The sequence below is a fragment of the Molothrus ater genome, chromosome 25 (assembly GCF_012460135.2).
Source record: "Molothrus ater isolate BHLD 08-10-18 breed brown headed cowbird chromosome 25, BPBGC_Mater_1.1, whole genome shotgun sequence".
In the NCBI taxonomy this organism is placed as follows: Eukaryota; Metazoa; Chordata; class Aves; order Passeriformes; family Icteridae; genus Molothrus; species Molothrus ater.
In genome coordinates, this window is record NC_050502.2 from 3741543 (window position 1) to 3769203 (window position 27661).

The 27661-nt window shown below is 54.0% G+C and overlaps 1 protein-coding gene and 1 long non-coding RNA gene across 2 annotated transcripts; one reads left to right on the top strand and one right to left on the bottom strand.

Annotated features, from left to right (window-relative positions):
* Positions 1-685: 685 nt before the first annotated feature.
* Positions 686-22665, bottom strand: MFSD4A (major facilitator superfamily domain containing 4A). Its single transcript, XM_036398366.1, has 10 exons — positions 22197-22665; positions 15236-15434; positions 14066-14305; positions 8375-8543; positions 6388-6503; positions 5845-6018; positions 4415-4562; positions 3296-3366; positions 3014-3134; positions 686-1931 (listed from the first exon to the last, which is right to left on the bottom strand). Exons 1-10 carry the CDS (start codon positions 22634-22636, stop codon positions 1867-1869), a joined length of 1743 nt encoding a protein of 580 aa, XP_036254259.1. The 5' UTR covers positions 22637-22665; the 3' UTR covers positions 686-1866.
* On the top strand, positions 22261-27436 carry LOC129046931 (uncharacterized). Its single transcript, XR_008508829.1, has 2 exons — positions 22261-22367; positions 26662-27436. It is a non-coding gene; the product is annotated as an uncharacterized LOC129046931 (long non-coding RNA).
* The last annotated feature ends 225 nt before the right edge of the window (positions 27437-27661 follow it).

Here is a 27661-nt window from a genome sequence, read left to right on the forward strand (position 1 = left end):
ATTACAGCCTGGAATCAAATCCCAGAAGGGTTTGGGATGGCAGCGTCTTAAAAACCTCCAAATTCCACCCCGGGGTGCCCCAGCTTGGCCTGGAATTGGGTTTAGTTTCATTACAGGATCACAGAATAGATGGGATTTGAGGCAGGAGGTGCCCCTGGAGTGCAGGGATGAGCTAAACCCAGAATTCAGCTGCACTAACCTGATCCAAGCTCACCTTGAGGGAGGAAAATGGCAATTTAACAACTCCAGGCTCTGTTCTGCAGGAGTTTGAGGAGGTATTTTATGGCAAGGAAGAGCTGCTGCTGGGAAAAATGGGAATTTCCCAGAGAATCCGTGGCTGCCCCAACCCTGGAAGTGTCCAAGGCCAGGCTGGAGAAACCTGGGACAGTGGAAGTGTCCCTGGCCTTGGAATGAGAAGGTTTTTAGGATCCTGCCATCCTAAACCCTTCTGGGATTTGATTCCAGCCCTAGCAGAGATTCCAGTTCTGTTCAACCCCAGAGCATTCAGGCTCTATGGGATTTAAGGGAAAATGGGATTTAAGGTCCCTCCCAACCCTAACCATTCCACAACTCTTCAAATGCCAAAACCAATTTAATTTTTTTTTTTTAAACCTGTTAGATTTTATATTTATGAGTTTAAAACCTGAGAACTGGAGGTGTTGGAGTGAGTCCAGCCAGTGAGCAATTAGCAATCAATCACCTTTAATTAAACACTGCTTTATATACACACGTACATATGTACATCACATACAGCAGTTCAAGCAAGGAGTTGCATCCACAGCCACTCCTGGCAGGAGGAGTTTGACATTCCCCAAAATTCCAGTCCTTTCCTGGTGGCTGGGACAGGCCATGCTGGGGCTGTGGGAGTACCTTACACAAGGCACCTGGATGAGGAGATTGCACAGGTGAGAAGCAGCTGGAGCCTGGCTCCCAAAAATAAAATTAAAAAAAAAAATTAAAAATAAATCCCTTCTCTCTTGGAGCTTGGCTTGGAAGTTGGAAATAAAACCAACATTAAAATAAGACACCGCAGCTGGAGCAGCTTGAGGAGTGACTTAAAGCAAAAGGAACCAGCACAGCTCATTCTTGACTTAAAAAAACCAAAGAAACCCCTCCCAAAAAAGAAAAAAATTTAAAAAAGCAAATGATTACTTAAAATCATTGAAGAGGCCTGAGCATGCTGAGTAAGACACTGTTTAGAGTGTGGAATATACAGGAATTAAGTGTGCAAATAGAGACAGGCCCTGCTGCCTGTGTGTGCACCTGGGGGGCTCTGCCACTGTGGGACTTCCCCCTTTGGAAGGATCAAGGGAGGTGACACAGAATTAGTCACAAAAACAAATAAAACCCCAGGATTGTGCTGCAAATTCGAGGGGGTTCCTGTGCACCACAGGCCAGAAATAAAATCTATTCAAGCCAGGAGACATTCAGTCTTGGATGAGGAGCAAAGAGCAACTTTTCCTTTTCACCCTCTGTCCTGAGCAGGTAAAAAAAAGTTGATTTGCAGGAGAAAAAAAACTTCATTTGCAGGAGAAAAAAAACTTCGTTTGCAGGAGAAAAAAACTTCATTTGCAGGAGAAAAAAAACTTCATTTGCAGGAGAAAAAAAAAACTTCATTTGCAGGAGGAACTGCTGTGCAAATGTCCCTGCCTTTGGTCCCAGGATCAGGCTGGCAGGATTTTTGGCACAACCCCCGTGCTCAGCTCGACATTTTGGGCTTGATTTCTTCGATTCTGCCTTACCCCACCTACTGTGCTTTTGATTGCAGAGAACTTGCATGATTCAGTTCATTAAATGTGAAATCACCCTTGGGAGTAATGTTTAATTGGGGCTGGGTTTATTGCTTGTGCCGGGCCGGGCCCTCGCTCAGCGCTGGTACTGCCCCGTGTCCTCGGGCACTGCTGCTTTCTCCGGGGAGGCCTCGTCCAGCTCTGCCAAAGATTAAATCGGTATTTCACCTCAATGGATGCTTTGATTGAGATTAAAGGGGATGGGTGTGAGGTTTTTCCCTCAGGAATGTTGTTATTTCATCACCCCACCACGTCCAGGCCTTCCCTGGGCACCTCCAGGGATGGGCGCTCCAAACCCCCCTGGGCAGCCCCTTCCAGCCCTTCCCATGAGGAAATTCCTGCTGTGTCCAACCTGAGCCTCCCCAGCCCAGCCTGAGGCCGTTCCCTCTCCTCCTGTCCCTGTTCCCTGGGATAAGATCCCAAATCCCCCCGGCTGTCCCCTCCTGGCAGGGAGTTGTGCAGAGCCAGAAATTCCCCCTGAGCCTCCTTTGCTCCAGGCTGAGCCCCTGCCCAGCTCCTTCAGGACTCTCCAAACCCTTCCCCAGCTCCCTCAGGACTCTCCAAACCCTTCCCAGCTCCCTCAGGACTCTCCAAACCCTTCCCTGGTTCCCTCAGGATTCTCCAAACTCTCCAGATTTCTCCAGACCATTCCCAGCTCCCTCAGGACTCTCCAAACCCTTCCCATCTCCCTCAGGATTCTCCAAACTCTCCAGATTTCTCCAGACCCTTCCCAGCTCCCTCAGGGCTCTCCAAATCTCCATTCCTTTCCCAGCCCCTCAAACTGGGGGCCCAGCAATGCCCAGCACAGCCCAAGCCACACTTGGATGTGGTTTTTGCCAGTCCCACTCTGCTCCTTTCATATAAAAACAACCAGCAGCTCCAGAGTGAGGTGATAACCCAAAAATCCTTTATCTGTGAGGCTTTTCCCAGAGCCTGACAGCTGCCCTTGGATGGCAGCCCTGCTTATTCCCTGGATTTCAGCCAAACAGGGAAGCTGGTGCTGTCTGTGATTCCTGCTTTTTTCCCTTGCTTCTCCAGCAGAAAAGAAAGCAAACCCTGAGCTGTGCCTGCCAAGGCTTTGTGGGCACGACAAAGCAGGAAGAGGGGAGAGGAAGCAGCAGGAAAATAAACATTTCCTTGCATTTTGCTGGAATCTCTGGAGTGAGGCTTGTGCTGCTCTCACTCCCATCCCAAAGCTGGGCTCAGGGCTGGGGTTCCCTTACCTGGGCAGGGCTTGGGGTACATCCTGTGGAAAAACACCAGCAGGGCGTAGAAGGTGAAGGCCAAGCATCCAAAGATCATCCCACAGACCAGGAAACTGTAGCTGCCCCGATCATGGATAATCTGCAGTGCGATGGGAAATACAAAAAGGGATCAGACACCGCTCAGATCCCTCGTGGATCATCAGGGAGGGCTTTGCTCAGGCAGTGCCCAGGAGCAGAACTGAGGGTTTGACTTGTAAATTCCAAAGTTATTTTGGGTTTTGCCAGCTCCTGGCTACTCACCGAGCCCACCAGCAGCTGCAGCACCATCTCTCCAATGCCAGCTCCAGTCACCAGCACTGTGGTGGCACAACCTGTGAGGAAACAGAGGTGGTGACAGCAGAGTGACACAGCCAGCAGGGCCACCCTGTGCTCCCTTAAAGCTTTCCTGTGGATCTCACCACACAAAAATCAAAACCACTCAATGTGTATTCCCACTAAATGCTGAAAATACCTCAGCAGACCTGCAGTAGTGCAGAAAGGTGAAAGTTGAAGTAAAAAAAAAAATTCAATCTCCTGTCACCTGTCTGTGCTGGCAGAGCTGATGGTGCCTCTGATGTGCTGGGAAGGTTTTTGTGTTTCTGTCTCACTGCCCTCGAGACAGAGGCTGGCAGGGAGCTCCTGGGGGAGCTGGCCAGGGTCTGTGATATTTTCTGAAAAATCCCTTTGCCAGGGTTTTACTCCTGAGAAGCTGAGAGGCCTCAGAAACGAAATGTAGACAATAATTATCTGCTGCTGTGGAATGCAACAGGTGCATCTGGGATTGGGCTCATGGGGTTGTTTTTAATTAATGGCCAATCACAGTCCAGCTGTCTTGGACTCTGAGAGTCACGAGCTTTTATTATCATTCCTTTCCTTTCCTTTCAAGCCTTCTGATGAAATCCTTTCTCCTATTCTTTTAGAATAGTTTTAATATATCACTTTCTTTTAATATAATATATATCATAAAATAATGAATCAGCCTTCTGAAACATGGAGTCAAGATTCTCATCCTGGGACCCCTGTGAACACCACCACAACTCTGGGCTTTCCAGCTCAGGTAATTTGGTGAGGTTTTCAGAACCAGCTCAGGTAACTTGGTGAGGTTTTCAGAACCAGCTCAGGTGATCTGGTGATGTTTTCAGAACCATCTCCCTCCAAAGCAGCGTTCCTGCCCTTCCCTCAGCTCCCCAAACCCGAAACCAAGGCTGGATCCCTGCCTGGGGTCTTTATTCATCAGCATAACAGAGAATTGGACATTTCCCTGCAACAAATCTGCCTTTAAAAGCAAACCTGAACTTCCAGGCCTCCTGAGGGAGGAGGGAAAGAGCTGAAAGAAGGGGATAGGGGTCTAAAAATGCACGTGGTGAAATGGCAGCTGACCTTTGTACTGCAGGATGTCCTCGGTGTAGGCCAGCATGCTGGGGAAGGTGCTGCTGAGGAACAGCCCCAGGGATGCTGTGCCCACAAACAGGAAAACCACGCTGGAGGAGAAAATCAGGAGCAGCAGGAAAGTGATGAGGACCCCGACCTGTGAGCAGCACCCACAAAAATCAGTCAGAAAAATGCCGAGTGCAAGAGGGTCTAGAGTTTGGTTTTAAATAGGAAATATTCTGGAAGAGAAAATGTGTTTATTTTTAAGGGAAAATGGTCTGGAAGAGGATATATGCTGTAAAAAAAAAAAAAAAAATCAGTGTTTGAGAAACTGAATGGCCAAAGAAAATCCATCTGGCTTTGAATTTGCTAATTTTCATTACATAACTTGGTAATTAATTCTTAATTTCATTACATAGAAATTTAAGGCTTTATCTGAAACATATACTTTTAAATGCAATAGTACCTTCCACAATATTTACATGTCTTAATCACCAATAATTCTTTATTCTGCTGAGTAAGACTGAAGTCACTCCCAATAATTACAGAATTAACTCTTAATAACTGCTCAGAAAGCAGCCACATCATTAAAGCCAAAAAGGCAACTGCATTTAAATCAACTTTCCCTCACTTCTGGCTTGTAGGGGAAATAACCAAAAACTCTGGGGAAAGCCCGAGTGATCCAGGGCAGAGTCAGCAGAGGGAGCTCTGATATTCCAGCTCAGCAGAAATTTGGATCCTGAAGAAGCCAAATTCGAGCTGGAATTTGTTACGATGATGCTGCAATGACTCCAGGAGCTGCTGGGTCCTACAGCAGCTCCCAGCACTGCACAGGGTCAGTGGCAGCCAGGAGGATCCTTACTCAGAACATCCCAAAATCTTCCCCCCACCCTGTCAGATGGGTACTATAACACACTGTAATGTGTTTTATTATCAGAATACAGCCACCAAAATCACTTCTGGTTCAAGTAAATTGGCAGTTAACTCCCTGCTCGTGCTTTTTCTCTTTGTAAGAAGTGGGATTAGGATCATCCCCTCCCTGTTTTCTGCCATGTCCTCACACAGATCTTCCTCACACATCTCACAAGGATTCCTGCCCCTTTCCCAAGGTGTTTTATTGACTTCAGCAAGCTCTGCCAGCTGCTGCAGCCTCAGCAGAGAATTTACAGCGTGACCTTCCCTTGGCCATGGCCACCCCAGGAATTCATTTCCCCACGGATGAAGGAGTCACTGGGTAATGTCAATAAAATGGGCAATTTTTTAGTGCCAGCTCTCCCTGCTGCTTTCCCAGCTGAGGAGCAGACTCAGGAAAGTTGAGCAATCAAATTTTAAATCATGGCTACCCAGAGGGCACCATGCCCACCCCACCTGTGCAAACGCCCCAGGTGTGAGAGGAGTTGCAGCCCCAAACCCACCAAAGGAATCAACCCCATCCTTACCACGTTGATGAAGACCATGGTGGCTGGCTTCATCCTGTAGGACACGGGGATGGAGATGAGCCTGCCCAGGGTGATGAAGCCCCAGAAGAGGCTGGGCAGGTACCCAGCCACCTTGTGCACCACGGCCAGCGGCTCCTCCACGGCGTAGCTGTACACGAAGCCCGAGTACTCTCCCTGCAGGAAAAACCTCCCTGTCACATCCCTGTGGGGACTTCAGGCTCCTCTGACCCTCACTGGAGAGCCTGTGCATGGTGGGAGGGTTTGCAGATCCACCAGCAGCAGGATGTGGGGTTTAGTCTGTCCTAAAAGGGCAAAATTCCAAGGAAAATCCAGAGATCCTCCCTTCCCAAGGGAGGATCTGCCCTCTCGGAGTTCCACACTCTCCAAACATCACATTTAGGGCTCAGGGTTGCTTATCCTTGGAGATGGAGAGCTTGGGAAATTCCCATTCCTGTCCAACCCCTCTCACCACTGAGGAGCCCCTGAGGGTTTCACAGGGGTTTGGGAGGAAAAAAATCCAGAGATTTGGGCAACTGCACTCACCACGATCCCATCAGTCATGAAGAGAACCAGAGCCCCGGTGATGTGCACGGCAAAATAGGTGAAGGAAACCCCTCGGAAGTTCTTGCTTTGGCAGCAGCTGAACAAATCCTCGTGACCTGCTGGAGAACAATGATGCAGAGCAAACCTGACCAGAACGTCCCCCCGGGGCTGGGTGGCTGCCAGCTCTCAGTGGGGTTTGCTTTGTGGGACAGCTGCAGGACAGACCCAGCCTGGACCCTGAACGTGGGGCACAGCTGAGCTCGGGGGGCTCCACCTCACCTTCACCTTCCTCTAAGCTTCCAGAAGGAAATGGGAATGGGAGTGGGGTGTGCCCACAGCCTGGGATCCTGGATCTCCCCAGCCTGGGATCCTGGTTCTTTGGGGTATCTGCTGCCCACACCCCAAAATCTGGCCTCTCCACACCTCAAAATCCTGGCTTTTCTCACCCCAAAATCCTGGGCTCTCCATACCCTGGGATCCCAGCTCTCCATACCCTGGGATCCCAGCTCTCCACACCCCAAAATCCTGGGCTCTCCATATGCCAAAATCCTGGCTCTTCACACCCCCCAAAATCCTGGGCTTTCCATAACCCAAAATCCTGGCTTTTCTCACCCCAAAATCCTGGCTCTCCATACACCAAAATCCTGGCTCTCCACACCCCAAAATCCTGAGCTCTCCATACCCCAAAATCCCAGCTTTCCATACCCCAAAATCCTGGGCTCTCCATACCCCAAAATCCCAGCTTTCCATACCCCAAAATCCTGGGCTCTCCATACCCCAAAATCCCAGCTTTCCATACCCCAAAATCCTGGGCTCTCCATATGCCAAAATCCTGCTTCTCCACACCCCAAAATCCTGGCTCTTCTCACCACCATGGATCCTGGGCTCTCCACACCCCAAAATCCTGGGCTCTCCACACCCCAAAATCCTGGGCTCTCCAAACCCCAAAATCCTGGGCTCTCCATACCCTGGGATCCCAGCTCTCCACACCCCAAAATCCTGGGCTCTCCACACCCCAAAATCCTGGGCTCTCCACACCCCAAAATCCTGGCTCTGCTGCCACTTCTCTTACTGCAGCTGCTCCTGCTCCTTTTCCCATTTTGGGGCTCCCCCCTTCTGGCCCTGCTCTCACAGGCAATGAAAACACAACCGTGGCACTCATGACCCCGAATCCCCGGAGCTCCGCAGGGGAGCCCTGCCCAGGAGAGCCCCCGATCCTTGGGTAAGGGACATTGCACCCAACAAGGCACCTTTGGGAAAGGGGGACACACACAGAGCTTGGCATCGCCCCTGAGCCTTCCCATATCTCCTCACCTTGAAGAATTCCCTGAAATTCCCTTTCATTGCCCAGGGCCAAAGCCGTATCTCCAGGAATAACACGGAACACTTCCCAAAGTCCTAAGCCATATTTACTTCTGAGATTCGCTGTTTACCCAAAGAATTGACTGTGACACGTCTCTGCTGGCTAGGAAAGAACAATGTCACCATTGTCCCCAAGGCAGGGTGCAGCCATGAGGTCAAGAGCAAACTATTGCTGGATTTCACTTTTCCCCTCAAACAAGGGAGGGGAAATTGGTTATTTCTTATTCCTTTCCCATAAAAATCAGCATCTGCAGCACAATGACCACTTTTAAACTGAATAATCAGAAAGAAATGTGACCCAAAACCAGGAGGGAATGAAGGGGCACAACTGCCACGTGTCCCTAAAGGGTTGGAGAGCCCAGAGTTGGCTTCAGGATGGCTCAGAGAAACATGGAATGGAGAAACACAGCTTGGAGACCTCACTGGGATTGGGACACCAACCTCTGTTCAAGATTCCATCTAACTTGAGGGCAACTGGGCACTAAATGGATTGTTTGGGTATTCCTGGATGAAAACCCTGTGCACACTTTGCAACAGACAGCAGCGCTGGATCTCCCATTACACCCAGCCACTCAAATATGGCTTTTCCTCCCCAAAATCCCTAAGAGAGGCACCTCCAGCTCACCTGCAGCTGTGTGGGGTCTCTGGGCAGCGGTGGAGAGCTCGTCCTTGTCGCCAGGCCGTGTCTCCAGGGCCAGCTCATCAGCTGACAGCAGTGGGTGGCTGCTGCCATTGAAGCAGGGCACCATCCGCTCCTTGTAGAGCAGGAAGAACACAGCGATGGGCACTGGCAGCTGGGGAGGGGACAGAGGGGGGGTGAGAACCTGAACGTCCCAAAACCACCCCAAAACCACCGCCCAGCTGCCCCAGCAGCAGCGTTTTGAGGTGCTGGGCTCAGATTCCGCAGGGGAGGTGCCTGCAGGGAATTTCAGAGCAAGGAGAGCTGGGGATGGGAGATGCTGAGGCTGGGTGGGATAGGAGAGAGGGGAAAAGAGGGAGAAAACTGGAAGAAAAGTCTCCTGATCCACTGGGGCATCCCCAGCCAGTCCCAGGCTCCAGCATTCACCTGGAAATGGGCACAGGCACCCCAGACAAACCTCCCAAAGTGCCGGCCCTACAAACCCCAAACCTTCTGGGGTCCAAACTGGGCTGCTGCTGCCCAAAGAGTGGAAGCCCAGAGCCTGTGGGAGCAGAGCAGCTGGAATTCTGCCCGAGGGAAGAGGGAGCTGCTCCCAGCCCCATCCCCAGCCATTAGCAGGGGTTGCTCAGCACCTCCTGAGAGAGGAGCCCGTGGTTCCCAGGCCAACAGGGACAGCCCAGTGCCCGCCAGCAGCCCCTTGGCACGGCCTGAGCAGAGCAGGGAGGCTCCAGGCACAGCTCTGAGGTCCTCTGTGCATCCAGGGGTGCTCCAGCACTCCATGGTCCCATCACAATTCCCACAGTCCCACCCCACGCCCATGGGGCAGCAGGACCCCCCGGCACGGCGATCCTAGGGGATGAGCCCATCCCAGCCCACAGCCACGACTCCCTGGTGCCTCCAATTCCACAGGGAATGGCTCTTTTTTTCCTTTTCTTTTTTTCCTTTTCTTTTTTCCCTTTTTTTTTTTTTCTCTTTTCTTTTTGGTGAGGAAACAGAGGGGAGCGAGCAAAGCTCTCCCGTCTCCTCCCAGCACAGCCCAGCGGTGTTTACACTGCAACCAACTGGGGGAGAAAGCCAGGAAATCCTAAGTGACAGCTCATTCCCTTGTTTTCTACATGTCTGGGAGCAAGTGTGAGCTCCAGCTCCAAATTTCCTGCCTTTTGTTGGCTCGTGGCATGATTTAAATGTATGGAGAATTCCCCCCACCCTGCCTCCCACCCCGCCCCTCGAGCCTGAATTCATTTATGAGGCCTGCATTGTTCTGGGAACAATGGGAATAGGAACAGTGAGTTCGGTCCCATGGAAGAAAAACGCATTTGCTTGATAGTTCTGATCCTTCCGGAGGTCAGGACCAGATTTCATTCTTCTGAATTGCAGATTTAGCAAAAATATTCCCTCCCCTCAGAGGGCCTGGCTGTGCAGATAACAGCCCTGGGCACTCCCAGCCTCGAGGACAAGGCCCCAGTTTGGGATTCCCCAATTCCCAATCCCACTCTGGGTGTACCCATTGCCCCCAGTTTGGGATTTCCCAGTCCCACTCTGGGTGTATCCATTGCCCCCAGTTTGGGATTTCCCAGTCCCACTCTGGGTGTATCCATTGCCCCCAGTTTGGGATTTCCCAGTCCCACTCTGGGTGTATCCATTGCCCCCAGTTTGGGATTCCCCAATTCCCAGTCCCACTCTGGGTGTATCCATTGCCCCCAGTTTGGGATCCCCAATTCCCAGTCCCATTTTGGGTGTACCCCAGTCCCCAGTTTGGGATTCCCCAATTCCCAGTCCCACTCTGGGTGTATCCATTGCCCCCAGTTTGGGATTCCCCAATTCCCAGTCCCACTCTGGGTTTTTCCCTGCTCTCCACACCCTCACCTTTAAATCCAGCAGGTCCTTTTTGCTTTAACCAGGCCGGGACATTTTTAGAAGGTCCCACCCATGGCTGTGACCATCTCGTCCCATCCCTGACCATCCCTCCTGGACAACCAGATTTTGGTGCCATTTTCTCCCAGAATTCCTTCCCAGAATATTTTTTGCTGCTTTTTGTGTTTTTTGGGGTTTTTTTGGCAGGAATATTTTCTTTTCCAAAGGGAAAAAGGGACACCAGAGCATTCCCCACCAGGAGCCAAGGGCCAAGCAGAGCCCCCAATTCCCTGCACCCAGCACTTCCCAAATTCCCAGAGCTGCTCCCTCCCTCACCTGGCAGCTTTTCTCCATCCCCAAAAAACCCCACAAGCTGCTGCATCCCCCAGCTCAGCGTGGGGATATTCCAGCTCCTTCCTCCCTTCCTTCCCTCCAAATTCCCAGAGCTGTTCTCTCCCTCACCTGGCCAAGCAGAGCCCTGAATTCCCAAATTCCCAGAGCTGATCCCTCCCTCACCTGGCCAAGCAGAATTCCCAATTCCCAGCACCCAACACTTCTCAAATTCCCAGAGCTGCTCCCTCCCTCACCAGAACCCCCAATTCCCAGCACTTCCCAAATTCCCAGAGCTGCTCCCTCCCTCACCTGGCAGCTTTTCTCCATCCCCAAAAACCCCACAAGCTGCTGCATCCCCCAGCTCAGCGTGGGGATATTCCAGCTCCCTCCTTCCCTCCTGCTGCTATTTCTGGCTATTCCCCCCAGGAATCCGGGATCCTTCCCTGCCATTGTGTCCCAGGCTCCTTCAGAGCACAATGGAGTGTCCCACACTTCCCCTGGGAAAGCACCTTCCTGACAAACACCTCCCTCTCCACGGAACATTTCCCTGATTTCCAGCCCCTTCCAACGGGCTGGGTGATGAAATTTCCTTTCTGTGGGAGAACTGAACTCTAAAATATGGGGGTTTTGTTCCAAAATCTGGATGAAAAGGCAAAAAATTTTTCTCGTTGAGCGAAAGATTTTGGCTGGGAGTGATCCAAGCGCTTTGTTTTGATTATGCTGAGCTGCTTCATTTTCCCAAAGCAAACCCATTTTGCTTCAAAAACATCGGCACAGCTCTGCTGTCAGCTCTGCACTGAGCACTTGTGCCAGAGTCAGATTGAGACATTTCCACTCTAAACAAAAGCAAGAGCTCAAAATGAATCATTTCAGCTCGTGCCTTGTCAGAATCCACACAAAAACCGGGCTGGAAATGTGGGATTTGGCCATTTTATAACCAAGCTGCTGCTCCTGGTTTCCATTTCTGTTCTTAACTCTTTTCACCCACATCCCTGGAGGTTTAAAAACCCCTTCCCATCATCTTCCTCTGCTGTTTCCACCTTGAGAAGGGTCAGCACTTTGGAGCTGAGCTGCTCCCAGCATCTCCAGCGGGTTGGGGTAGTAAAATAACATAAAATAACATTAAAATAACATTAAAATAACATAAAATAACATAACATAACATAACATAACATAAAATAAAATAAAATAAAATAAAATAAAATAAAATAAAATAAAATAAAATAAAATAAAATAAAATAAAATAAAATAAAATAAAATAAAATAAAATAAAAATCAGTTCCCTCCGTGAGGATTTGGGAAAGGCAATCACAGCTTGGCTCAGGAGCTGAGCACACTCAACTCCCCACTGGGTGTTTGTTATTTAACCCTAATCCCAAAACCTCTCAGTCTCCCAGCCTCCTTTCCACGTTCCTGATGTTCCTGCACAGCCTGTGGGAATCCTGGGAATTCTGTATTCCACCCACCCACTGGTGCATGCAGCACTCCAGCGTGTCCTGATGCACAAACCCACAGACCCTGGTGCCATCCTACCCCAAAAATCCCCTCAGGTCCCTGCTGGGGACAGAGAGGGCTCTGGAAATTCCCAACTCAGACCCATCACCGGGCTCAAAGCAGGTGTGAAACTCTGCTTCCAAACTAAACGTGTTTGCTCGGGATCTGCTGGCTCTGGAGTAATTAAAATCACATTTCCCGTGGCACAGACAGAGCTGGAGGTAATTAAAGCTGCCCCTCCTCCCGGGCTGGGCCTTTTTTTGGGTAATTCTACCCAGAAACTCAACTCAGCACCTGCCCAAGCTCCTCCCACAGGGAGCTGGGAGGGCCTGGAAACCCCTGGATGGGGGAAAATGGGGGTTTTAATAATTTAATAAATGGAGAGAGCCCAAGGAAAGGAGGTGCAAATAAATGGAGAGAGCCCAAGGAAAGGAGGTGCAGCTCCCCTTGCCTGGCGCTGGTGGAGGGGTGGCAAACCAGGGACAGGAGAAGGGGAATGTGCACATCCTCAAGCTCTGAGAGCTGAATTCCAGAGGGGAAGAGCTGCCAGGCAGGATCACCCATTTTACTGCTCCTAGGATGGGCAAAAGGGACACCAGATCCCTCCTGTCCCCCTCAGAGGAAGGACTTTTACACCTGCGGGGACCTCTAGGGAAAAGAATAACCAGGGAGAGGTCCTGATCACTTCTGTCCCATCATCCAGGTCACTGATGGGCACTTTCCTGGGAATATTTCCAAATCCCCTCCTGCCAGGCCATCCCCAGCTGAGCATGAAGGAAAAACTCTGGATGTGAGCAGAGTTTGCTGGTCCGGCTCGTGCCTGGGAGGTGCTGGAGGCACCAACCGCTCCCAGAGAGCTCAGACAAAGCCCAGAATCAATCCCAGCGGGGAAGAGCCATGATGAAAACAGGATCTGGCAACAAATGTCCCTTTCCCTGAGTCTCACCCCATTCCAGGACCCCTCAAACACCAGAAACCCCACAAATCCCCAGAGCAGGGACAATCCCAGCTGGATATTCTGGGATGATCCCAGCTGGGTACTCCAGGGGTGATCCCAGCTGGGAACTGTCACAGACGCATTTTATAAAAAATCCTTTTGCCAGGATTTTTTTCTCCTGAGAAGCCTCAGAAACGAAATGTAAACAAGAATTATCTGCTGCTGTGCAATGCAACAGGTGCATCTGTGATTGGTCTCATGGGGTTGTTTCTAAATAATGGCCAATCAAAGTGTGGCTGTCTCAGACTCTCTGGAGAAACAAATCCTAACAAAAGGATTTTTCATAAAATATATCTGTGACAGGGCACTCTATTCTGGGATGATCCCAGCTGGGCACTCCAGGGATGACCCCAGCTGGATATTCTTGAGATGATCCCAGCTGAATCCCCCCCAAACACCAGAAACCCCACAAATCCCTGGAGCAGGGATGATCCCAGCTGGGCACTTCTGGGATGATCCCAACTCCCAGGATGATCCCACTGGATACTCCCAGGACAATCCCAGCTGGATATTCTGGGATGATCCCACCTAGATGTTCCTGGGGTGATCCCAGCTGGATACTCCAGGGATGATCCCATTGGATACCCCAGGGATGATCCCAGCTGGATATTCTTGGATGATCCTATTGGATACTTCAGGGATGATCCCAGCTGGGTGCTCCCAGGACAATCCTAGCTGGGTACTCTCAGGATGATCCCATTGGATAATCCAGGGATGATCCCATTGGGTACCCCAGGAATGATCCCAGCTGGATATTCGGGGATGATCCCATTGGGTACCCCAGGGATGATCCCAGCTGGATATTCTGGGATGATCCCATTGGGTACCCCAGGAATGATCCCAGCTGGATATTCTGGGACAATCCCATTGGATAATCCAGGGATGACCCCAGCTGGATCCCCCAAACACCACAAACCCCCCAAATCCCTGGAGCGGGGATGATCCCATTGGGTACTCCCAGCACGATCCCAGCTGGACGCCCCAGCTGCAGCACTCACGTTGATGAGGGCCATGATCCAGAAGGCGTAGGACACGCGTGTCACCACCATGCCCTTCATGGGCAGGTCGTAGTGGGACAGGTTGCCGGGGTGGTGCGGCAGCAGGGACTTGCGGATGTGCGGGAGGTTGCTGGAGGCGTTGGCCGTGCCGTTGGCCAGGATGCAGTTGGTGTCCGACAGGAAGGGGTCGGCGATCAGGGGGCTCAGCAGGGCCCCGAAACCCACGAAGAAGTGCAGGGCCTGCAGGAGGTGACACGCTGGAGCAGGAGGGTGGCAGAGCCCCCCCAGCTCCTCCTCCTCCTCCTCGGAATCACAGAATTAATTCAGTTGGGAAAGACTTTTGGGGTGATGGAGCCCAACCTGTGAGCTGACACCACTGTGTCACCAGATCTGAGTGCCGCTTTCCACCAACACCCCCAGGGATGGTGATGCCACCTTCCCAATGCCCAACCACCCCTTCTAGGAAGAAATTCTTCCTAAACTCCATCCTAAACCTCCCAGGGCAGTGAGGGCACCACGATGCCACAGCCAGGCTTTCCAGGAGTGGTGATGCCACCTTCCCAATGCCCAAGGACCCTTTCTGGGAAGAAATTCCTGCTAAAGTTCATCCTAAACCTGCCCAGGGTGGTGAGGGCCCCACAGTGCCACCGCCAGGCTTTCCACCAACACCTCCAGGGATGGTGATGCCACCCTCTCAATGCCAACCACCCATTTTGGGAAGAAATTCCTCCCAAACTCCATCCTCAACCTGTCCAGGGTGGTGGGGGCACCATGGTGCCACAGCCAGGCTTTCCACCAACACTTCCAGGGATGGTGATGACACTTTCCCAATGCCCAACCACCCTTTCTGGGAAGAAATTCCTGCTAAAGTTCATCCTAAACCTGCCCAGGGTGATGAGAGCACCACAGTGCCACAGCCAGGCTTTCCAGGAATGGTGATGCCACCTTCCCAATGCCCAACCACCCTTTCTGGGGAGAAATTCCTCTTAAACTCCACTCTAAACCTGCCCAGGGTAGTGGAGGCACCCCAGTGCCACAGCCAGGCTTTCCTCAGACACCTCCAGGGATGGCGATGCCACCCTCCCAATGCCCAAGGACCCTTTCTGGGAAGAATTTCCACCTAAAGTCCATCCTAGAGCTGCCCAGGGGGGTTGGGGACCCCGCTCTCACCTGCAGGAAGATGGCAGAGTCCTTCTGGTAGATCTTGACCAGCTGCATGTTGGAGATGGTGTCGATGCAGCCCATGGCCAGCCCGGCCATGGCCATGACCACGGCCAGCACCACCACGTTGTGGCACAGGGGGATGATGGCAAACACCAGCGAGATGGCCAGGGACGAGGCAAACAGGGCCAGCAGGGACTGGGCCAGCCTGGGGACAAGAGAGGCAGGACAGAATCAGGGCCACCAGCAGAGCAGCAGTCACAGGTGGAAAATTTATTAAAAAATTTGGTTTTAAGGCATTTACAGCATGGTGTGGTTAAAGCTGATAGACCAAGTGTTTTGTAATTAGGAGATACCTTCTGATTGTGATGGTGTGAATTGTAACACCTGTATTGTCTCACCCTTCTCATGAGACTGAAAATGGAATAAAAGATTTTAAGACACCTCTCAATTACCCCATTTCTGGGTCAGAAAAAGATATAATCCATATAATCCAACAGCCATGCTGCCCCCCCATCTCACTGAGCTCCAGCTCCTGCAGCCCCAGATTTCCTGGTGAGAGGAGGGAGATGCTCCACACCTCAGCCCAGTGTCACCCACCCCTGCAGCCAGCCTGGGCACTGCCACCTCCTCCTGAAATAGGGGTCTCCTCTCCTCTATTTCACACCCAAGATAGCTCAGCTACCTTAGGAGGCATAAAATCAGCAGGATGGCTTCTGTGGTAGTGTTGGAAACAAAAAGGTTTCAATAAAAGGCAAAATAACAAAACTCTTTATAGAGAAAAACCCAGCCAGGTGCAAGAAGTTCTTGCTCCTGGTAAAACACCTCACAAAAGGGATTTGTTTCTTTGTTCTCTTCTTTTTCTAGTAAATTGCTCAGGTGGGATTTTTGGTTTCTGTCCAATTGGCTCTCCTTAAGTTTGAGATGAAGTCCCCCAGGTCCTATAAGATGTCTTCTCATGTAATTGAGGAGAAACTTTCTTTTTAAGAGGACAAAGGCCAGAGGCACATTCCTATAGGTGATGCCTCTGAGGGGCAGAGGAGAAGAGCGACCACCCCTCCCAACCCCTGTTCCAGGCAGGATAACAACCTGTCCCTTCCATGGGGGCACGGGAAGGGATGTGGGGCTGGGCAGGTGAGGCCACAAACATCCTGACTTTGAGCAGCTCCAGGGCTGGCTCCCAGCAGGGCTGGTGGCACTGCCAGAGCGGCCTGTTTGGGCTGTCCTGCTCCCAGGGAGCCTCTGCAGCTCCCTCTGTGTGCCCTGGTCTGGCAGGGCCACCCCTGCTGCTGGGAGCAGCCCGAGGGACAGGGGGTGTCCCCTCCAAAGGATGGGATCTGTCCCCTCTGAGGGACCGGATCTGTCCCCTCCCAGGGATGGAATCTGTCCCTTCTCAGGGCCGGGATCTGTCCCCTCCCAGGGCCGGGATCTGTCCCCTCCCAGCTCTGGCAGCGAGCAGTGCCCAGGCTGGCACTGCATGGCCCTGGGGCTGCCAAGAGGGAAGGCAGGAAGGAAGGAGGGAAGGAAGCAGGAGCAGAGAATGAGCACTGGGATGAGCAGAGAGATGGGGTTGGGGTGGCACAGCAGACAGAGTGGCACCGGCAGGTCCCTGTCACAGCCCGGGGTGGTGGCAGTTGGTAATTAGCAGTAATTGGGGGATGTGGGTCTGAGCAGTGCCCAGCAAGGAAACCCCCCCATCCTTGCCCCACAGCCCCAGCCAGGCTGGAGAAGGCTCTGAGGAGGAGGAGGAGGAGGGTGGAGGAGACTCAGCTGCCAGCCAGACCCTCCTGCCCTGCCAGGACAGCCTGGCCATGGCCATGTCACTGCCCCCAGGGCTGTGTCACTGTCCCTGAGCCTGTCACTGTCTCAGGCCATGTCACTGTCCCTGGGCCATGTTAGTGTCCCTGGCCATGTCACAGATCTGGGCCTGTTACTGCCCTGGCCCTGTCACTGTTCCTGGGCCATATCACTTGTCCCTGGCCATATCACAGTCCTAGGCCATATCACAGCCCTGGCTATGTCACTGCTCTTGGCCATGTCACTTGTCCCTGGGCCATATCACAGATCTGGGCCTGTCACTATCCCTGGCCATGTCACTGCCCTGGCCCTGTCACAGATCTGGGCCTGTCCCTGGCCATGCCACTGTTCCTGGCCCATGTCACTTGTCCCTGGCCACATCACAGACCTAGGCCATACCACAGATCTGGGCCTGTCACTGTCCATGTCCATGTCACTGTCCCTGGGCCATATCACAGCCCTGGCTCTGTCATTGTCCATGTCGCTTGTCCCTGGCCCTGTCACATCTGCAGCCCCACAGTGACCTGGCCCTCCATGTCCTGCTCACAGCTCCTGCTGGGGCCAGGGGCACCTCCTGCCCCTCTCCTGCCCCTTCTGGCCGTGCCAGAGCCTCCCAGTGCCCAGCCCAGGGCAGGAGCAGACAGTATTTTCCAAGCTGTGACTACTGATGGTCCTCTGACAGCAGAGCCGTGGGATTTCTGGGGGAGGGAAGGAGGGAAGGAGGGAGGGAGCTGGGAGATGTGCACAGTCACGGCAGGAAAAGCGCCTGGCAAATGAGAGAGGAGCAGCTCCGAGCCTGGAGAGCTCAGGCTGCTCCCTCCAGGGTGCAGAGGCACCAGAGCTGGGGAACCTGAGCCTGGGAGCAATGGGAAAACCTCCCAGAGCATCCCCAAAACTGCAAAATGTTTGGGGTTTTTTTGTGGAGAGGCCTAGTGCATGATTTGGACTATCCTACATTTCATGGGCTGTGTGATGGGGCAGAGAGGGATGCAGAGTCACACACACCCTGAAAAGCACAAAGAAAACTCTGCAGGACCCCCCTGCCTGGCTGGGGAGCAGCTTCATCACCAGTGAAACACTGACTGGGGGGGTTTAATGTCCTTAATGAGCATTAAAAATGTCACCCCGGGTCAAAATCCCTGCCCCCAGCCATGGGTTAAGGACACAATTGTGCCCCCTGCAAATGCCACCAGCCCAGGGTGGTGGCACGAGGGGGGGACCAAGGGATTGCTGCTGTCAGTGCCCCCACCCAGGTGGGGCTGGGGGGCTCAGCTCAGCACCCAGGGATGAATTCCTGAGACACAAAACCCTTGGGAAGCACCCAAAATGAGGCACCCTGTGAATTCAGCCTGTCCTGATGATGCCAAACCCTTCCAAAGGGCTGGGAAAGCAGCTCTGGTGTCACAGCCTGGTCTCTGTGTCCCCAGCACAGCTCTGGCACAGCCCAGGGCAGGCTCCCCTCCAGCAGGGTGTGAAAGGAGCCTTGCAATGTCCCAAATTTCATTTCAGAGCACCCAGAGCACCTCCTGCCTCCATCCCAAGGCCACAGCTGCCCAGGAGAGGTTTGGGCTGATCCCTGTAGGATCAGGATGGGCAATTCCAGAGCCAATCCTGCAGCTCCAGCCAGCAAATCCCTCCCACAGGGATTTAGGAGCCCCCACCTCGGTGTTCCCGTTGCAGCAGGATCCCTCCAGCTCCCAGCACAGGTTTGGTTTTGTTTTTTTTTCCCCACCTCAGGGAACGTTTTCCAAATCCCTCAGATCAAGAGGAAGGATGATAATCAGGCCAGCTCAGACTTGCAAAACCGATCATTAGAAAGCCAAAGCCCCGAGGGGACAAGGTGAGGATGTGGAGGAGGTGAGGATGATCTCACTGCAGCCTCCAGCTCCCCTGGGCTCCTGCAGGAAGCAGAGCCACCCTCGGGGGGGTTTGTGTCCCCAAAGGGCTCATCCTGTGCTGCTCTCTGACCAGCTAAAGGTGGCAGTGACAATGAAGTGTCCTGAGAGCTCCAAAACCTCCAGGAGATGGAATCTGGGGGCAGGGACAGAGCAGGGCTGACACACACAGGGGAAGAAAAGGGTCCCATCCCCTCAGCCCTGCAGGAATGGGGTGGATCAGGGTGAGAGGAGCCTGCCCAGGCCTCCAGCACAGCCCCAGTTTCCCCAGTGCCCTCCTGGTCTCTGCCCACACCACTGGGATCAGCCCAGGGCTGCCCCAAAAAAGCAAATTTCCAACAAGACACAAAAATGCTGTTTCTGAATTTAAAAAAAAAATCCCAACACCAATCTGGGGCACTCTGGTGCTTCTGTCAGCAGCGTGTGCAGGGCTTCAAGCTCACAATTCAAGCCTGAAATGCAACAAAATGGGGAAGGGAAGTGAAATGCAGGTGCACAGAACTCCCTCTGGAGCTGGCAGTGCCAGGAGTGAGGATTTCCCCAAAATTTCACCTCCCCCTGGTGTGTCTGAGCCCAGGCTGGTGCTCCCAGCTCTCCCATCCCATCTCCGTCGCTGGAGCTGCTCCTGCTTCCCCCTCAGGGGCTCCTGGGAATCTTTTCCAGCTGATTCCAGGCATGAAGAGTCCTTGGGGGGTTCAGGGCTCCTTTGGGGGGCTCTCTGTGCTCCTGGAGCCCCCCAGCAGCAGCAGCAGGGACTCAGGAGGGCTCCAGCCCCATCCCCAGGGATACAAACCCTGGGAAAATCTGCATTTCCTGGGAAAATCTGCATTTCCTGGAGCTGAGCTCCTCACACCTCCCAGCAAACCCCAGGGGTGTCCCCTGAGAGCTCAGACCCCATTTCCAGGGGGCCTGCTCCCCCAGCCCTGCCTCTGCACCCCCAAAACCCAGGGAAGGGATCAGCAGCAATCCAGGACTGCAGGGCAGAGCGGCAGCATCGTTCCTCCACCCCCTACCAGTGCCAACTTTGCATCTCCTTGGAATTCTGGAGCTGGGTCGTGCTGAAGGGACAGAGCAGCGCTGAAATCCCTCCTCCCAGAGCTCCAGGAGCAGGGAGCAGCACCCAGCAGAACCCAGGAGAGCCTGGATTCAGGTGCCACCACCCATTCCTGCCCCAGAGCCTGGCACTGCTGTCCCTCGGGGGTCACCCAGACCCATTTAACCCCAAGGAAGCAGCAAAATCTGCGTCCCTGAGGCACCAGGAATCACACTCAGCTCCCAGCCAGGCTCCAGGGATGCTCCACAGCAGTTTTCCATCTCCCAGCTGGCAAAGATGACCTGGCCAGTGCTCCTCCCTGGCGGCCCCGAGGCCCTGAGGGCGGCGTAATTTGATTTATAAAGCCTTGGCAGGGCGGCTCAGCCCATCCATCCCTGAAGAAGGGATTGTACCGGAGCTCCTGGAGCCTGAACGATTCTTATTCCCACACATTTGGAGGCTGCAAGGCTCTGAGTAACCTCCCCACAACACTCACAAGCTCCAAATATCCCAAATATTCCCTCCTGCCTGCCTGGCAGGGCTGTCAGTCCCCAGTGGGGACTCCACAAATCCCTTTTTCTCCAAAACCCCAAACACATCCTGCTTCCCCCAACCAGCACCAAACACACTCTTTTCCCCCAAAACACAGCAGTGGAGCTCAAAGTTTGGGAATCCCCAAGCACAAAAGCCCCGATGGGTTCTGTGGAGCTTTGGGAAGGAGCTGGCAGCAGGAATTCTGCATTTTCCTTCCCTGCTCCTCCAAACATATGCGAGGCAGCCCCGGGGGCTGGCAGAGGCTCTGCTGCTGGCCCAGCACTGCCGGGGCTGTGGCAGAGCCGCAGCGAGGTCCCCACGTGCTGTCCCCAATGCCCCAGTTGTCCCCTCCACCCTGGGGGCACCAGGACAGCTCCGCTCGCAGCTGCTCCGGGAGCCGGGGCTCCCCTCAATCCACCAACATCTCACACCCAGCGGTTTTTAAGGAGGTTTTGCCGAGGATTCCTGGGGAATTCTCCCGTCCAGGTGCGTGGATCACGCACACGCGTTACATCACCGCCCCAGGATCGGTGACAACGTAAATAATCAGCTGATGCCGGAGCTGTCACCCAGCCCCAAAGCAAACGCCTCCCTGGCAATCCTCAGCCCTGAGCCAGCCGGGGTGATTTGTTTGCAACACATCCTGGGCACGAGGCTGGCTCCGAGTCCCTTTTGGGGCCCCTCCAGGTCCCCCCCGGCTCGGTGTCCCCCCCTCTCCATCAGGACACCACGAGGACCACTCGCATCCCTCCACGTGTTCTCCCAAACTCCTGCCAAACGCGGCGCTGCCACCATTTCCGACGCCGAGGTTATTAAAACGCGCTTCCAAAAATATTCTTGGTTGGGCGATAAACAACCAAGGTTAAGGAGGAAAAAAAAAAAATTCCAGAAAACAACAAAACAAATCCCTCGCGGGAAGTTCTGGCTGGAACTTCACGCTGGGGCTGAGCGGAGCTCCAGGGAGCGGCGGCTCCGTCCTCTCCGGGGGATGGAACCGCACCGGGAGCCGAGCGGGGCTGCCGGGGGAGGAATTCCCACCCCGAGGGGGCCCCGAGGGCTGCGGACCCTCCGCGACCCCCCCGTGCCCGCTTCCACTCGGGAATGGTTTTCCCACGCAGCATCCACGGCTCGGCTCAGCCCGCGAACCCGGCTCAATGCCCAAACCCGGCTCAATCCCCCAAACCCGGCTCAATGCCCCAAACCCGGCTCAATCCCCCAAACCCGGCTCATCCCCGCAAGCCCGGCTCATCCCCGCAAACCCGGCTCAATCCCCCAAGCCCGGCTCAATACCCCAAACCCGGCTCATCCCCGCAAGCCCGGCTCAGCGCCCCAAGCCCGGCTCAGCTCGACCCCCAAGCCCCGCTCAGCGCCCCAAGCTCGTCTCAACCCCCCAAGCTCGTCTCAGCCCTCCAAGCCCGGCTCAACCCCCCAAGCCCGGCTCAACCCCCCAAGCCCGGCTCAGCCCCCAAGCCCGGCTCATCCCCCAAGCCCGGCTCAATCCCCCAAGCCCGGCTCAATCCCCCAAGCTCGTCTCACCCCTCCAAGCCCGGCTCAATCCCCCAAGCCCGGCTCATCCCCCAAGCCCGGCTCAGCCCCCAAGCCCGGCTCAGCCCCCAAGCCCGGCCGGCGCTGCCCACCGCGATACGGGCTGAGGGAGGGGGGTGCGCGGGGAGCCCCCCATGGAGGAGCGCTGAGTTTTCCAGGCTCTTACGTCCTCTTGAAGACCCCTCCGAGGCAGCTGCCGAGCAGGAGGCAGAACTGCTGCGAGAAGAACACCCAGGTGATCTGCGAGAGCGAGCTCTGGGTCTGGCAGCGCAGGTCCAGCAGCGTGGGCCCCAGGAAGGCGATGCAGAGGCCGAAGCTGAAGAAGACGCTCCAGTAGGTGAGGGTGGGCTGCAGGTTCCTCCGGAACCGCGCCGACACCCGCTCGTCCCACCACATCCTGCGCTGTGGCGCTGGCGGCGGCGCGGGGCGGCCCCGCTGCTGGAGCTCCGAGCTCCGGGCTCCGGCTCCGGCCCCGCTGCCGCCGCCCCGCTGCCGTGCCCGGCCCCGCTCCCCGCTCCTCCTTTGCGGGCTGTGGCTGCTCCCGATCCCGCCGCGCCGGGCGCTGGCTCCGCCTCCGGGGCCGGGCGGAGCGGGGCCTCTCTCCATGCCCGCCGCCCCCGGAGCCGCCCCGCCGGACTCCGCGCATCCCCCGGGCGCTGAGAGCGGCGCTTTGCCTCTCTCCCCCTCCCCCTCCTCCATCATCCCCCTCCTCCATCCTCATCCTCCTCCTCCTCATCCCTCCCGGGGGGTCGCATCATCCTCTCCCAAAATGGGGCGACCCCTCTCCTTCCCCCCCGCCCCCGCCCCCGGCTACACCCGTTGATGTAATAAAGCACAACGGAGCAGGAAATCCAGAAATCCCCCTTTCTTTTTTTCTTTTTTTTTTCTTTCTCTCCTCTCCCCGTGGCCCTGAAAAGGTGCCACCGTGCCAGACAAACGCAATTAAAGTTGCCCCTTCGCTGGGTAAAGCAGCACAAGGCGCCTTGGGGCGGGGGCAGGGCGCGGGTTTTAAAGCCGGAGCGGTTGATGCTTACGCAAAAGGTTCTTCTCCAGAGGATGGGTTTATAAATATTTCACCTACTTTAGCTGGGGAAGGCTGGCAATTTTTAGAACACTCTTTCCAGGCAGAGAAGAGCCGGCGGAGCTCGGCCATGACGGAGCGCTGGCTGCAGGTGGCCGGGCACGGGAACTCGCCCATCCTGTGACCCTGTGCCTCTGGAATGTCGCTCCGGGGCCGCAGGTGCTCATTCGCACCTGGCCACAGCTTAATCTTTAGCCAACCCTAAATTACATGCCAGCCCTTGTTCTTCCGTGCCAAGCTGCCCGCAGAACACGGGCACGGCTCCTGCTACCAGCACCGCAGGGCACAAAGGGACCGTGACAGCGAGGGATGGGTGATAAGCGCACCCCATCCCCCCCCAAAATGCCCCAGACTCGAGGCTCCTGCGGCTGCCAGGCACCTGAGGCCATTAAACAATCAAAGAGCAGCCGAAGCGCCCCGAGGGCCGGGAGCGGCGTCCTTGTGCTGCGTGACCGATGGGGACAGCCAGGGCCAGGCAGGAATGAGGCTCAGGGACGGGGCATGACTCAACAAGGGCACGGCGGAAACCGGGTTTTATCATTAGGGCATGAAACACCTCCCAAACCAGCCCGGATGGGGACGCTGAGCCACAGCCTGGGGCTCTCCCTACCGGGCAAAAACTCGATTTGAGGCCGGGCTGCTGCAGCAGCCTCTGCTTCCCTTCCTCTGGCAGAAGGGAGAAAGGATTGGGATAACAGAGCCTTTCCACCAAAAGTGTTGGGATAACAAAAACTTTCCACCAAAAGGTTGGGATAACAGAGCCTTTCCACCAAAAGGGTTGGATAACAAAGCCTTTCCACCCAAAAGGAATTGGGTTAACAGAGCCTTTCTACCAAAAGGATTGGGATAACAGAGCCTTTCTACCAAAAGGTTGGGATAACAAAACCTTTCCACCCAAAGGGTTGGGATAACAAAGCCTTTCTACCCAAAAGGATTGGGATAACAAAGCCTTTCTACCAAAAGGGTTGGGGTAACAAAGCTTTTCCATAAAAAACTGCTGGGAAAAGCAGCCAGGAGCACCAGAGCACCCACCTGGGTGTGCTCCTGTGTCACCTGCTCCAGGTGGCCCTGGCTGGGTGATCTCCAGAGGTCTTTTCCAACCTGAACAATTCCAGGATTCTGCCATCTCCCAGCTCCCTTTTCCCATCCATCTCCCTGCACTGGTGGAAGAGCTGATCCTCGTGTCCCACACTCCAGGGGCTATGGCCCAAAGAAACGACTGACAAAGCTTCCCCTGGGCCACATTCCTGATCTTTATCTGGAGATAAGTGAGATCCAGGGAGCTGGGAGACCTGAATTCTGCTCCATCTCCCTCTCTGGATGGCATCAGCTCTCCAGGGCTTGAATTCCCAAACCTGAAATGGCCCAGCAAGGCCCTCCCTACCTCTGCAGCTTCTCTGCACCACCCCGGACACAGAGGCAGCGTCCGGAGGTGAGAAATGTCAACCCAGCCCCTACCCAGAGCACACCGGTGACCTGGGTGCTCCCAGGAGTACCAGGGTGCCACTCCTGGGAATATCAGTGCCAGATCCCGGGAATATCAGTGACATCTCCTGGGAATATCAGTGCCAGATCCCGGGAATACCAGGGTGCCACTCCTGGGAATATCAGTGCCAACTCCTGGGAATACCAGGGTGCCAGCTCCTGGGAATATTAGTGCCAACTCCTGGGAATATCACAGTGCCATCTCCTGGGAATATCAGTGCCAGATCCTGGGAATATCAGTGCCAGATCCTGGGAATACACAGTGCCACTCCTGGGAATATTAGTGCCAACTCCTGGGAATATCAGTGCCAGCTCCCAGGAATACCAGGGTGCCATGTCCCAGGAATACCAGGGTGCCAGCTCCTGGGAATATCAGTGCCAGATCCCGGGAATATCAGTGACATCTCCTGGGAATATCACAGTGCCACTCCTTGGAATATCAGTGCCAGCTCCTGGGAATATCAGTGCCAACTCCTGGGAATATCACAGTGCCACTCCTTGAAATATCAGTGCCAGCTCCTGGGAATATCACAGTGCCACTCCTTGGAATATCAGTGCCAGATCCCAGGAATATCAGTGCCACTCCTGGGAATATCACAGTGCCACTCCTGAAAATATCAGTGCCAGCTCCTGGGAATACCAGGGTGCCACTCCTGGGAATATCACAGTGCCAGATCCCAGGAATATCAGTGCCACTCCTGGGAATATCACAGTGCCATCTCCTGGGAATATCAGAGTGCCACTCCTGGGAATACCAGAGTGCCATGTCCCAGGAATACCAGAGTGCCACTCCTGGGAATATCACAGTGCCACTCCTGGAAATATCAGTGCCAGTTCCTGGGAATATCACAGTGCCACTCCTGGAAATATCAGTGCCACTTCCTGGGGATATCACAGTGCCATCTCCCAGGAACATCAGGCCCTTCCATCGGGGCTGACACAAGCCGTGCAGGATCTGCTTGCAAATAAGCCCCGAGGCGTGGGTGGGTTTAGTCAGCACAAGAACACCCAGATCCCTGCTGGTTCCACAGAAATGCAGCTCCTCTCCCCGGAGGGAGCTCATCAAAATGCGAGCCACAGGAGATGCAAGCCCAGAATTAGCTCCACGAGGAGGCACTTCCAGGCTGGTTTCCAAACGGGAATCAATGTTGTGCTTGCAGTGAATTAAAACACCCCCAGTTCTGCACTTGCTGCAGGCTGCAGAGTGAAACCATGAATGGAGGGAGGGCAAGGCTGCAGCCACGGCGTCCCTGGTGCTCACCAGGGATGCTCCAGAGGGTCCAGGTGGCCTTTGGGAAACACCATCCTTTGGTTTTTCCATGCCCTTGCACATTTCTGGGGCAGAAAGGATTTTTTTTTTTAGGCATATAAGTTACTATTTTCAACCAGAGGAGTAATTTTTACAGTGCTGGGCCCTGCTTGCAGTGACTGCAGAGCTCCAGCCCTGATTTGTTGCGCTGTTGGAATCACCTCTCTCAGCCCAGGCTCAACACAGTGGGGAAATCCAGCTCCAAAAATAAATTTTCTAAGGGTTTCCCTGGGGTGGAACCACCTGAGGCCCCACAGGACAGCAGAATCCTGGAGCTCCTCCAAGGCTTTCCCCAGTGTTTGGGTTGGCAGCTTGGCCAAGGACTTGGAGCTCAGATGTTGGGGAAGTTTTCCCTGTCCCCATTTAGGGCAAACTGGGGCTGAGAGACCCCTAAAACCCCCAGAGTTACCCCAGCAGCCACATGTGATGGGTCCAGGAGCTCCGTGTTCGTTTGGAGATGGGATCAAACAAAAATCCCAGTGTCACAAACATCTCTTATGAAAAATCCTTTCCTTAGGATTTTTCCTCCTGAGAAGCTGAGAGGCCTCAGGAACAAAATGCAAACAATGGTTATCTGCTGCTGTGGAATGCAACAGGTGCATCTGGGATTGGGCTCATGTGGTTGTTTCTAATTAATGGCCAATCACAGCCCAGCTGGCTCGGACAGAGAGCCGAGCTACAAAACCTTTGTTATCATTCTTTGCTATTCTATTCTCAGCCAGCCTTCTGATGAAATCCTTTCTTCTATTCTTTTAGGATACTTTCAGTGTAATATATATCATAAAATAACAAATCAAGCCTTCTGAAAGATGGAGTCAGATCCCCTCTTCTCTTCCCCCATCCAAGAACTCCTGAGAACACGGTCACATCCCAGCACCACCTGAGCTGATAAGAAAATAACTCTGAACCACTGAACCTGCTTGAGGAATTCCTGAGAACACAGAAAACTCCACCTGTGAGGGGCTGGCTGCAGGAAAGATGCTCAGCAAAGCAGAGAGACAGAGAGGGAGTGTTCACCTCCTGTTTTTCGGGGTCAGGAGCTCCCAGCCAGGCAGGTTTGGGGAGCCTGGCTCCCATTCTAGGTCAAACACCAGCCTGAAACCTGTGGCAGAGCTCGTCACACTCGTCTGGAGGAGGAAGTGCTGCCTCCAGATCCCCTCCCAGCCAGCTGGAATTGCTCCCACACCCAGTGCCCTGGAGCTGCCACCCCGGTGCTTCCTCCTCCTTCCTGCCCAAATCCGTGCCAGGGAGGGCAGCTGGGGTGGCACAGCCAGGCTGAGCCCCCAAAAATGGGAGGGAAGAGAGGATGGAAGGACAGGGATGGAAGGACACCCAAACCATCCTTGTGAAAAAAAAATGCATGTATTTTATGACTGGCTTTTCACAAATATTCAAATGAATCTTGTATGTGTTGTGTTAGAAAGTGATGCTGTATTAATTCTCTTAAGTAGTGTGTTAAATATAGTTTTAGGTTATAAAAAATGTTAAATGTTGGAGTCAGAAATTAAACCTCTTTCTTTTTTACTTTGGAGATTCCAGTGTCCCTGTGGTTTTATTTCATGTCCTAAAGCAACAAGAGCCCACAGATCCCTCAAAGACCCCACAGATGCCCCAAAAGGATCTCCCAAAGATCCCACAGAGCCCCCAAAAACCCCACAAATCCCCCAAAACCCCACAGAACCCTTAAAGACCCCACAGATGATCCCCTAAAGACCCCACAGATCTCCCAAACACCCCACAGATCTCCCAAAGACCC

Coding starts and splice junctions, on each gene's coding strand:
- MFSD4A (XM_036398366.1), bottom strand. CDS start 22,636: ATGGAGAGAGGCCCCGCTCCGCCCGGCCCCGGAGGCGGAGCCAGCGCC. Junction 6,019..6,387: donor TCATGACTGATGGGATCGTG/GTGAGTGCAGTT, acceptor TTTTTCCTGCAG/GGAGAGTACTCGGGCTTCGT. Junction 3,135..3,295: donor TGCAGCTGCTGGTGGGCTCG/GTGAGTAGCCAG, acceptor ATCGCACTGCAG/ATTATCCATGATCGGGGCAG.